This window comes from Cryptotermes secundus, unplaced genomic scaffold (genome assembly GCF_002891405.2).
Source record: "Cryptotermes secundus unplaced genomic scaffold, Csec_1.0 scaffold1430, whole genome shotgun sequence".
Lineage (NCBI taxonomy): Eukaryota > Metazoa > Arthropoda > Insecta > Blattodea > Kalotermitidae > Cryptotermes > Cryptotermes secundus.
Genome location: NW_019736419.1, coordinates 51,246 through 63,638, shown reverse-complemented (window position 1 = coordinate 63,638; position 12,393 = coordinate 51,246). Strand labels below are relative to the sequence as shown.

Genomic DNA, 12,393 nt, shown 5'->3' with positions numbered 1-12,393 from the left:
CGCGGTGCATGGGGTAATCCACCCCCTCAATACTGAATAACTGAAGGCTTCCAAATGATTAAGAGCAGCACCATGTGATATTTTCTTACTAGCACCATGTGATATTTTCTTACTAGCAGCACTGTGATATTTTCTTACTAGCAGCACTGTCCACCTCTTCCTCATTCTCACTTTCTTCCCGCTCTTCTGGCTGCACCCCCACTGAACTTAAGGTTTCGTCACTGCTTAACATTTCGAAGCCCGGCTCACACGAGTTTCTGTTGAATACTTAACACAGCACGCTTCCTTTTACACCCTGACATTTTGCTAACACACTTGAAGATCGATACAAAGAGACCAACTGGGCGGTGTATCTGTCCTTGAAACTTTCCACAAATCCTTGCATTCTTTCACCCCTACCCTAGAACATTGTGTTAGCATAACGGGACAAAAAAATGCAGAGCTCGGTTCACACTAGTGCGAAAATAGTGTTACAACTCACAATGTAATACAGAAGTGAATGAATATTAAACAACATATAAGCCTCAAAAAAGCCCCAGTTAAGCCGCAAACCGATTTATCTGCCCCCAGATAATTGAGAGTTGACTGTATCTTAATGCTGAATGTTACTAACACCAAAGCCCACCATTGTGCACAACAATAAAAATAAACCAGTTGAACTGCTCACATTGGTGTCATTCAAGAGGTGCAACATGTTTCAGTCCACATTTGGAATCATCTTCAGGCAGTCACATCAAATTCTACCCTTGTTATTGAACTGTGCCAATATGGATCCATATTAGTGCTATTCATCACAGTCATATAATACATGCAACCATCACAAAGTTGCAAGAAATTTTCTAATTTTCAACATTTGGAATTTAAAATTATATAAAAATTCTCATTAAATGTAAAATTTTATGTCCTGCATTGTACATTGGGGTTCATTGTTATACTATAAGTTATAGAAGCTTTTTACAATAATGTTATTATTTTTTAGTTATTCTCTTGTATATGTCACTGTGGTTTTGTTTTTTTCACTTAGGTTGTATTGTGTATTCCTTCTGTGTTGGTGTTTGTGTCATATCTGTTCCTGGTTACAATGTAGACTATTGAATAAATGCAATGTGAGCAGTTCAGTTGGTTTATTTTTATTGTTGTGTTGATGGCCAAATACCACCAATCAGGATACACAACAGGATTCAAACAGTGAAGACAACACAGAGCCACTTCAGTCCACAATCTATATTCCTAAGATCCAGTTTAACATTATCTTTCAATTCCTTATTGGTCTTACACATGACTACTTTACAAAAGGTATCTGAACCAAAATTATGCATTAACTTTGTATTTCCCAACCAAGCCACATAGTAAGTTCATTCCTTTTGAATTCCCAGAGAATACTGGGCAGATCCTCAATATGCATTTTCTCTATTGTCTATATGCTTCATTGCTCAAGTACAAAATGTATATTTAGACCATTTACTTGGATAATGAACATTTCTTTTGTGGTTGTTTCTTAAGTCAATATATCAGGGCTATTCAAATAGTCGGCAAATGTGTATCGTGATACACCTTTCTGGGACAACAGTACAAGGAACTGAAATGAGGGATAACATTATTTATGTACATTTGCACAGTATGAAATGTACTTTCTGTGATGGTTCACGCTTATAGCTAGATGTTTTCTCTGTAATAGAAATAAATAGCCAGTTTTAGATTTGGAACATTGGCATGTATATCCCCAGAGTGCAGTGCATGCATGCCATTTATCTGATAATTGTATTAGCCGTTTTGCTCACTCTTTATTTTTTTGTTATGGATCAAATGGTTCCAGAAGGCAGAAAAAGCCACTGTGTTATGGATGGAACTGTTCCATGTAAGGTAGTAACAAGCCATGTATTCAAGGGATAATGTTAGGGCTTAGGTGTGAGGGAAAACAGAAGTTTAGACTTGGGATTTTATGAGAAATGCCTGTAACTTTCTGATTGTGACTACCACATTTCACTGGTGCCAAAAAACTTACAAAATATGCAGAAATATTTTTGCTAATGTGGAGGGTTTGTATTGGCATTATAGTAAGTTCACAGGAATTTAATGGACTACAGTAAGGGATAAAAGTAAAGCTGTGTAAACATACTTTCATAATGTTACCAAATAATTAGAATGTACAAATGTACAGTGCTAATTCGGTGATTTATTTCTACTACAGGGAAAATATCTAGTCGGAACTGGGACACCACCTGTGGAAATACATTTATTAGCTGTGCAAATGCAGACACATAATGTGAACCTATATACATTTCAAAACACTGTGATAAGAATGTTAGATCTGAGGTTCTTAATGCCAGTGACTGTGAACAGTACTATCATCTGGGAAGTACTGTTATGTTTCAGAAGATACTACTATTCATATTAATAAGATATTATTCAGCAAGTATAAAAAAGAAAATGCAGATAAATAATGTGATCTAACACACATTTCAAAACATTTTAATAAGAAATTACTGAACAAGTATAAAACAAAATACAAACATAACAAAGTAGTGTGAATGTGACTGTGTTTAAACATAATTTGTTTGTGACAGACTGAAGTTACTGTTGTTGACTAGTGATGGTAATCATCAGCTGGCTGTTTAACCCAAAATCCATGAGGTGCGAAATGATCATGGTGGCCATGAGCTGAGGGTCCACGGTAAACTTTGATCTGTACTCTTCCATAGTGACCTACAGAATAATAAAAAGTTCTGTATTAACAATAAAATACACATATTAATATGACAGATTTTCTGCCATCAAACTAATTAAGCTGGTGGGGAATTTTCTACTAGTGATCTTCCTGACAAATAAAGGCTAGTTTTCAGTTGCATATATATATGTGTGTGTGTGTGTGTGCATATTATTTATTTTCAAAACTTTATGGTTAATGAAGGAGCCAGGATAGCATAGTCGGTATAGTGACTGGCTATGGGCTGGAAGACCAAGGGGTTGGAGTTCCGAGTCCCGGTAGGGTCAAGAATTTTCTCTTCTCCACGTCATCCAGACTGGCGCTGGGGTTCACCCAACCTCTTATCCATTGGGGGGGTTAAGTGACTGGGAGTGAAGTTGACCCCTCACCTCCAGCTAGTGCCGATTTCAAGAAAATGTGGATCTATATAGCCACTTCCCCATACACCTTCATGGTGTAGTGCTTAATTCATTGAACACAGAGACAGCTCTACCTTACATTACCTTTATGCTTAATGTCTTGGGTACAGTCTCTTTCTTGTATTTGTACAATTTTTATGAATGACAATTGTTTCACAGCCTGTAGCACTGGAATTGGTAGCAAACTCATTTTATAATGCCTGTTTTGTTATAATTATGAGTCCTACCTGTGCATTGCCAATTAATCTTATTTTCAGAAATCTGAAGGATTTTTTTACTATTAGTAACTCATAATTATTTGTTTATTGTGGATCTCTTATTTAATATAACTGTTCTTAAATGACACGTTTCTGACTTTTTATTTATGTAATCTAAGGTCTTAACTATTTATATTTTATACTGTTGTAATGTTCCATGTAAACAACTTTTGTAATTGGTCTGTATGTACTAAGGAGGACAAGTTCTGTATTCATCTTGTGGATGTCTGGAATACTGAATAAATACCAATACGAGAGGATGAAAATGAGATAGGAATGAAGGAATAGTAAACAATAAATACCATGTCCTGTGGCTGCAGCTTGCAGGTCGCTGGCTGGAAGAACTGTCCTAGGCACAAAGGCAGATTCTTCAACTTGTTGATCTCCTACTAATGGAATCAGCTGAAGCCTATGACGATATGGAACTGCTGCACTTAGAGCAATGCAAAATGTTCCTACTAATAGGCAGAAACTTACCTGTAAGCAGTTAAAAGATATTTTCATTACTAAGTTGTACAATTCTTTTGTATATTCAATCCCAGAAAAATTACTTAAAGTCTTACCACTTGAGTCATGGTGATCCCTGATGTTCTCCTTGAAAATGAATGCAATATCACTGGATGTTTGTGCATTTATATACCCCACAAGCTTCTATACTGACCATTAGGAGATGGCACAGGAAAGCAATTCCTTGCATACAACAGAGAAAAAGCAGCTTCGCTAACTGGTAACAGCTGCAAGGAGATATCAGAACATAAAAAAAAATCCCAAGCTCTTAAGCAATGTTATTCCAGTGCAAGAATTACAACAGTTTTTACTATCTTTTATTGTAAACCATTTGTTTCCCACTGTAGAAAGTGAAACTGAATTCAGACTATACTAACAAAAAAAGTCACAGGTACTGGTGAAAGTTAAATCACTGAGCTGGATCACTTCTTGGCAGAAAAAGTTTTCTCATAAAGCAAACAAGTAAATTGTGTAATGGATGAGTAAACATTGCCAGCTAGGTATAAGTTAATTTTCACCAAAGCAGTACCTCCACAATTCATATTGTAATGATACCATACTTTCCTTCTGAGAAGAGGTCATGGAACTATCTTACACAAAGCTTACTGTCCTGCGGGATGTTACAAGGTATAGTGTGGTAGATATTTATTGACATTTTTGAACAACATGCTGCCTCCAAACACCCAACCTACTAATCACTTAGTCACCAGTGTAAACCTCAAATCTTATATATATATATATAAATTTCCTTCAGCTGGTACCTACTGTTACAATAGCTTCATTGAGTTGTAAGTTATTCTATCATGCTGTTTCAAATGCTGAGGTGTATGCGGTCTTAAATGAGAAGCATTGCTGTTAAGGGCTGAATTCAGAGAGACCCAGTTGAAGTGGCCAAAGAATATTTTAACGCTCATCTGCACCATTTACATTCACTCTTCTTCATTATATAAAATCAGAATTAAATGGTTTTACATACTGTATTTATTCATCAGAATAAAAATTAATTACATAATGATTAAAGAGGTTTACAAATCTATTTAGCTTCAAAGAGAAACAAATTCAGAAAGCGAAAGTAATGCTGACATTGAGAGGAAAAAAAAATACTGTGATACAACAGTTCAAAGCCAGAATAGTGAACCCAGAAAACATCCATTGCTAGGCAACAAAAACACACTTCCACGTCAGCAGTACCTTGGAATTCGCTAGGCAATATTCTGCTTAACACGTCAGTCAACAATGCAGGAATTACTGGAAGTGGTGTTCTCTGTTCAGTCCACAATGAGGCTATATATTGAGAAAGTCTGGTCAACTTGACAAAAGGCCAAGAATATTCATAAGAGGAAATCCCATCTTCTCATCAGGGAGTGTGTTTCATAAGGACTACAACCACAGGAGGTCGGTTAAAAACGAAATCTCTGGTTGTGACCCTGAAGGGGCTTAGTGCCATGAGAAACTGATTGGCATTAAACTGACAGTCATAATGTGATTCTGAATTTTGACATGACTTGTGGGACTGTGACAATATACATTTAAAGGCTCAGATCCAAGCCCTGATGGCTACCGTTGATGAAGGCATCCCAGTTAACTTCTGGCTCTGTGACATCTGAAAAGAAATGCAACCCTTGAAATTATGAAAGGCCTGTGGTTCTGATGGCAATCAAAATGAATGTCTCCAACATCTTCCAAGAAGACTTCTTGTACTTTTAACACATTTATTCAATCTCTACCCTTGAAAGAGCTTGGGGAACTATAGAGAGAATATCAAAATTTCAGCCAAAGAGAGTCTAGGTTGTTATAAACTGAAGAAGCATAAGCCATAGTTCGATGAAGGATGCTCAGAATTATTATGCCAGAGGAAACAAGTCAAACTGTGCTGGTTGAAGGATCAGAGCAAAATAAATGGGGTTAATCTGAACAATATAAGACGTGAAACCAGCAGCAGGCATTTCAGGAATAAAAAGAGGGAATATATGAAAGACAGAATTGATGAACTTGCAACAGACAGGAAGAACAAGAGTGTTAGAGACCTGTATAAAGGAATAAAACACTTTAAGAGGGTTCACCAACCTAGAACTAACTTAGTGAAGGATGAGAATGGTGATATGCTTTAAGATTCCCACATTTTCACTAGGTGGAAGAACTACTTATCTCAGTTTTTGAATGTACATAGGGTCAATGATGTTAGGCAGAAAGAAATACATACAGCTGAGCCGTTAGTACTTTATCCTAGCCCTCTTGAGGTGAAATTGCTACTGCAAAGTTGAAAAGGTATAAATTGCCAGGTAGTGATCAAATTCCATCAGAACTGATTCAAACAGTAGGTGAAATATTATGTTATAAGATCCATAGACTAATTACTTCTATTTTGAATCAGGAAAAATTCCCTGATCAGTGATAGGAGAATATTATTGTACCAGTTCACAACAAGGGTGATAAAACTGACTATAGTCAATTATCAGGGGCACGCGGTAGCATAGTTGGTTGAGGCACTGTGCTACATGCAGGAAGGTTGCAGGTTCAAGTCCCGATGAGGTCATTTGATTTTTTCAATTGACCTAATCCTTCCAGCTGCACTATGGTCCTGGGGTAGACTCAGCCTCTTAATAGAAATGAGTACCAGGAATATTCTTGGGATTAAAGGGTGGCCGGCGCATAGGGCTGACAACCTTGCCTACAAGTCAGTTACATAGGAATTATTGCACTATATTCTTATGGAGTTTGGGGTACCCATGAAACTAGTTTGGCTGCTTAAATTGTGTTTAAACGAAGTATACTAAGTCCATATAGGTAAATAATTTGTCGGATAATTTTCCTATGCAAAATGGTCAATAACAAGGAGATAATTTATCACTAATGCTTTCAACCTGTTTTAGAACATACCATTACGAAGGTCCAGCAAAACCAGGTGGGACTAAAATAAAATGGGACATATCAGCTGCTGGTGTATGCTGATGATGTGACTGTGCTGGAGGATAACTGAGATACCATAAAGAAAAAAACAGAGGAAACTAAGTGTCTTGTTCCTGTCTTGTCACTACAATGCAGGGCAAAATCATGACATGGAGACAGTTAACAGATGTTTTGAAAATGTGGTACAGTTAAAATAATTTGGAATGACAGTAACAGATCAAAACTTGATTCAGGAGGCAATTAAGAGCAGACTGAATTTGGGTAATGCTTGTTACAGTTCAGTCCAGAACCTTTTGTCTTCTCGTCTGCTGTCTAGAAACATAAGAATTACAATATACAAAAGTATAATTTTGCCTGTGGTTTTGTATGGGCGTAAAACTTTGTCTCTGACATTAAGGCAGGAACACAGACTGAGGGCGTTTGAGAACAGGGTGCTGAGGAGATACTTGGATTGAAGAGAGATGAAGTCATGTGAGGTCAGAGAAAACTGCATAATGAAGAATTTCATAACTTGTACTCTTCTTAGTGAGAGAGAGAGGGGATGGTATGGATTGCATTGATCTGGCTCAGGACAGGGTCCAGTGGAAGGCTCTTGTGAACATGGTAATGAACTTTCAGGTTCCATAAAATGCTGGGTAGTTCATGAGTAACTGCCCAATTGGGGCTTCTCAAGAAGGGCTCAGCTGCATGAGTGAATTACTACCATCAGCTTGGTCACTTCCTGGCTCCTTGGAAGGAGGCAAAAATCAAAATCTACCAAAATTAAGCAAAGACCCAAAATTTACGTCCAACTGGCCTCTTGTCAACTACAGGCAAAGTGAGAAGCTGATTTTAAGAACAATCCAAAAACATTATGAAGAAAGAAACTTACTAATGCAAATCAATATTTCGATGTATAAGGTGGCAGATCACTTCACCATAATTTCAACAATAATGCCCTTCCAAATAAAGGACTGGCGGATTTTGTGTTAGTCTTACGCACACCTAAATGACCGCCAAGAGGAGACTCGTGAAAATAGCTGTAAAGAGAAGGTACAAGAACCTGTGGGACTACTATCTTAGACTGCCGGTCATAACGCGCCTTGCAGTGAAGGACTCCCTTCTTCTGAACTCAGCCTCTCTATAATGGCATTTAATTCTGGATCAGAGCGCTGATGAATACCGATATCTTCGAATAGGATAGGAAACTCAAGAAGAACCGGTGCAACTACAAGTTCAGCTTGGTCATCATACATGCGTGACAGGGCATCGGCAATGACATTCTGTGTGCCACGAATGTGGTAAGCCTGAAACTTAAATGATGACAGTCATACGACCCAACGACCTATTCTTCCTAATTGACGTGGATGTGAGAGGCACTGCGTAAGAGCTTGATTGTCAGTCTCTAAATCAAACTCGACGTGTTCCAAATATGGGCGAAATTTTTCCAGACCAAAAAGCACGGCAAGAAACTCTTAACTCGTATGCCGAAAACTTCCTCTCCTGTAGAGACAACGTCCGGGAAGCGAATGCTATTGGTTGGCGTTCCCCCTCATAATCCTGCAATAGAACTGCAGCAACCGCAAGGGAACTGGCATCAGTCTGCAGGATAAACCTACGAGAGAAATCGGCCATGCGTAGAAGCGGAGGATTGGTGATGGTAAGTTTCAAATCCTGAAACGCCTGTTGCTGTTCCGACCCCCAAACAAACGGAGTATCCTTCTTACGAAGGAGGTTAAGAGGGGCGGCGCGTTCCGCAAAGTGTGGAATGAACTTATGAAAAATATTTACCATTCCTATGAATCGCGCGATTCCTTTAACATCACGCGGAGGTGGGAAATCCCTAATGGACTTAGTCCTATCAGGGTCCACAGAGACACCTGAAGGGGCAATGATGTGACCCAGGAATGATAACTGAGTTGTAGCAAAATTAACCTTACTAGGATTTACGGTCAATCCGGCCTTGCGCACCCTGGTAAAAACTTCACGCAAGTGGTGGAGATGCTCGTCAAAAGAATCACTATAGATCACCAAGTCATCCAAATAATGGAAGACATATTTAAACTTGATGTCAGAGAACACTTGATCCAACAAGCGCGTAAGAACTTGAGCGCCTGTTGCTTTGCCAAAGGGAACCCTAATATACTCATACAAGTTCCAGTCAGTCGCGAACGCCGTGAGAGGCTTCGAACGCTCGGTCAATGGAATTTGATGGTAAGCAGAGTNATTTACCATTCCTATAAATCGCGCGATTCCTTTAACATCACGCGGAGGTGGGAAATCCCTAATAGACTTCGTCCTATCAGGGTCCACAGAGACACCTGAAGGGGCAATGATGTGACCCAGGAAAGTTAACTGAGTTGTAGCAAAATTAACCTTACTAGGATTTACGGTCAATCCGGCCTTGCGCACCCTGGTAAAGACTTCACGCAAGTGGTGGAGATGCTCGTCAAAAGAATCACTATAGATCACCAAGTCATCCAAATAATGGAAGACATATTTAAATTTGATGTCAGAGAACACTTGATCCAACAAGCGCGTAAGAACTTGAGCGCCTGTTGCTATGCCAAAGGGAACCCTAGTATACTCATACAAGTTCCAGTCAGTCGCGAACGCCGTGAGGGGCTTCGATCGCTCGGTCAATGGAATTTGATGGTAAGCAGAGTTGAGATCCAGCGAAGTAAACACTTTAGCTGACTTGAACCAATGGAAGCAGGAATGAACATCTGGCAAGGGAACTGACTCATTCTTAATCTTCTTGTTGAGCGCGCGGTAATCAACCACAGGACGAAATTCGCCCTCGCCTTTCGGTACTAGGAATATAGGGCTAGAATATGCAGATGTGGAGGGACGGATAATGCCTTGTTCCAACATACGCTGAATATGCCGGCGCAGCACTATCATCTTAGGAGGCATAAGCCTATAAAGGGCAAGCTTGACCGGAGACTGGTCAAGCAACTCGATGTCATATTCCAAGAGAGTGGTAAGACCTAGTTTAGGAGTTAACACATCGGTAAATTGATTAATCAGCTCTGAAAGCGAGTCCGACAATGGGGGAGCGAGATGGGACAAATCTGGACCAGTTTCCACAGATGTACAAATTCTGGGCACATGCGAATCAACGGCAACTTATTAGCCGGGTCAAATTTAAAGTAAGCAAAACCTTCACAAATGTCCATTAGTAAGCCAGTCTTGCCCAAGAAATCGGATCCCAAAATAACTGGGTAAGCTAAATTCTCCACTACGTAGAACATAAATTTCCACGTGTATCTGTCTATCCTGACTTTACACGTAACCGCCGTGTAAACCGGAAATGACTGCCTAGCCGCAGTAACACAATTTACTTTAACAGAAGTTACCTGAACAAACGGGACGGCTTGTTTAAGCCTTCCGTAAGCAGAACCCGACATCAGGCTACGAACTGCACCGGAATCTAACAAAGCCGGTAACAGGCCGAAGCCTAATTCAACATGCAGAGTAGGCAACGGAGGGGGAATAACTCCTTTTATTCCCATCATGTGGGTATGCACACTACGGGAATTAATCCTCGCGAAAGGACCGTTACGTACGGGCGCGCGAGACTATCTCGTGTTAGTAAAAAATCGGGGGTACGCCCCTGAGTCGTAGACGTAAAAATCGATGGTAGATTCGTACGACAGTCCCGACGAGTATGTCCTGATTTCTTACAACGAAAACAGACTACTGAGGCAACGCGAGATACTGGATTACCACAACGAACCGATCGAGCAGAGTTGGACGCTACAGGGTGTGTTGGAAGTTCATTACCTACATTATAACCCTTACTCTCAACATTATGAGCGTACACGCACATATTATCTAAATCGGCATAACTATGCGGCCTGTCACTGAACACTAAACAGCTCCTGTGATATGGATGCAATCCATGGAGAATATTGCGGACCACAGCGGACTGATCGATATCCTGACGAAGAACGGCGGCTATCTCTTTAATGTCTGCAACATAGACAGCGAGCGGCTCATCCTTCCTTTTCCGTCGGTAATAGTCAGCGTTCAACAATGGCAACATTGTACGGGGCGGAATAAAAACGCTAATACGTGTTCGTGAAAAGCCTCAAGCGTATCACCAGTGTATAGCGGCCAAGACCTTAGATGCTAGTAGCCCCTTAGTAAATCCATATTGAATTTGCAATATCTGCGCCGTAGAAATACGGAACGCAGGTGCCATAAGTCGCAAACGTACCAGAGCTCGCAGGAACTCAGTAAGCTCGGATACAATAAGTCCGTCAATAACATGAAAACTTTCGAGCATTTTGTGTACAGGATTAGGCAAGTTCGCAAAATGGAGAGAGCCTCCCAAAGTACTCGAATCCTAATTAACCACCGCNCAAAGTACTCGAATCGTAATTAACCACCGGAGGTACCCCCTGGCTAGGGGATAGTGGCTGCGCCTGAGAAGGTAAACACGTATCAGGAGTGAGCTTAGGGACAGTCAAATGCATTCCGCTCTGAAGTTCCGCACTATTAAAGTCGGACGGAGCGGCACCCTGAACCTTGAGAAAGGAAACAGCAGCAGGCTGATCCCCTGGAGGGTGACTCTTCTGCAAGGAATCTACCCGCGCAATCATATACTGCATATATTGGTGTACTTCTTCCTGGAAATTTACCGTATCAGCCCGCATATCTGGTGCGAGTTTGCTCAACTGCAAGAGATGACGTAGCCGAGTACCGACATGTCGCAACCGATGGAGGTAACGAGGAAAATCAAGACCAATGGAAGAACAGTCTGTGTTCTCCACCAAATTCTTAATCTGCTGAAAACGATCATGGCAAAATGTTACCACTTTATTAGGGGCCAGAAAGATATCAGAATTAGTACACGCGTCAAGGTTTTCTTCTACTTCGCGTGACTTACGGAAAAGAGATCGCAAATCCGCAACATTTAAACCTTCCGTATTTATACCACGGACCTCCAACTCATGCGCTAACTCATCCTTATGCAAAAATTCGGGTACGATAGTTTGTGGTTCCATAATGCTATTAACGAAATAGACACGAAACAATTATGATAACAAGAGAGTAACAACCAGGTCAAGAAGTCCCATATAGCCTACCAAAACAAACCGAACCACCATAGCAGGGCAAGCCACGCTAGGACTGCGTGCAAACAAACTACGAACGCTAACCAGACTCTCAGAGGAAATTACGTTGACCACATAGCCACGCTAACAATGCGTGCTACAAAAGCAACCAACCACTATAACAAGCGACTACGGCCGTCTAAACCACAGTTCCGTCCCACCCTGTTTTCACTCAACCACGGACGTGATAGGAACCACGAGAACCTAACCACGCTCTGCTACCACTTTTTTGAAGCGGGGGTACCCTTCAGAGGAGTCCGTATAGGTTCGCACGAGACAGGACAGGGCGAGCAGGCGAGGACAAAGAAATCAGCAAGGCGGAAATACCCAAATCAAATATTAACAAAGAATAAATATAATATATTAATAAAGAAAGAATACAAACATGATGGAAATACCTGTATCAGAATGATTGCAGAGTTCGCTGTTCTAAGATTGAATACCACATAGGGAAATCAATTTGGACGGTCGAGGATGACCTCGACCGGTGGTCC

General features: G+C 40.4%; 1 protein-coding gene across 2 annotated transcripts; it reads right to left on the bottom strand.

Moving 5' to 3' along the window:
- Positions 1–2,456: 2,456 nt before the first annotated feature.
- Positions 2,457–12,384, bottom strand: LOC111869959. Of its 2 annotated transcripts, XM_023861859.1 has the most exons (4): positions 12,298–12,384; positions 3,947–4,117; positions 3,686–3,860; positions 2,457–2,706 (listed from the first exon to the last, which is right to left on the bottom strand). In XM_023861859.1, the coding sequence occupies exons 2-4, from the start codon at positions 4,013–4,015 to the stop codon at positions 2,588–2,590; spliced, it is 363 nt and encodes a 120-aa protein (XP_023717627.1). In that variant the 5' UTR covers positions 4,016–4,117; positions 12,298–12,384; the 3' UTR covers positions 2,457–2,587. The 2 variants fall into 2 exon arrangements, with proteins under 2 accessions (XP_023717627.1, XP_023717631.1); XM_023861863.2 differs by lacking the exon at positions 12,298–12,384 and having other exon boundaries at positions 3,947–4,624.
- Between the last annotated feature and the right edge of the window lie 9 nt (positions 12,385–12,393).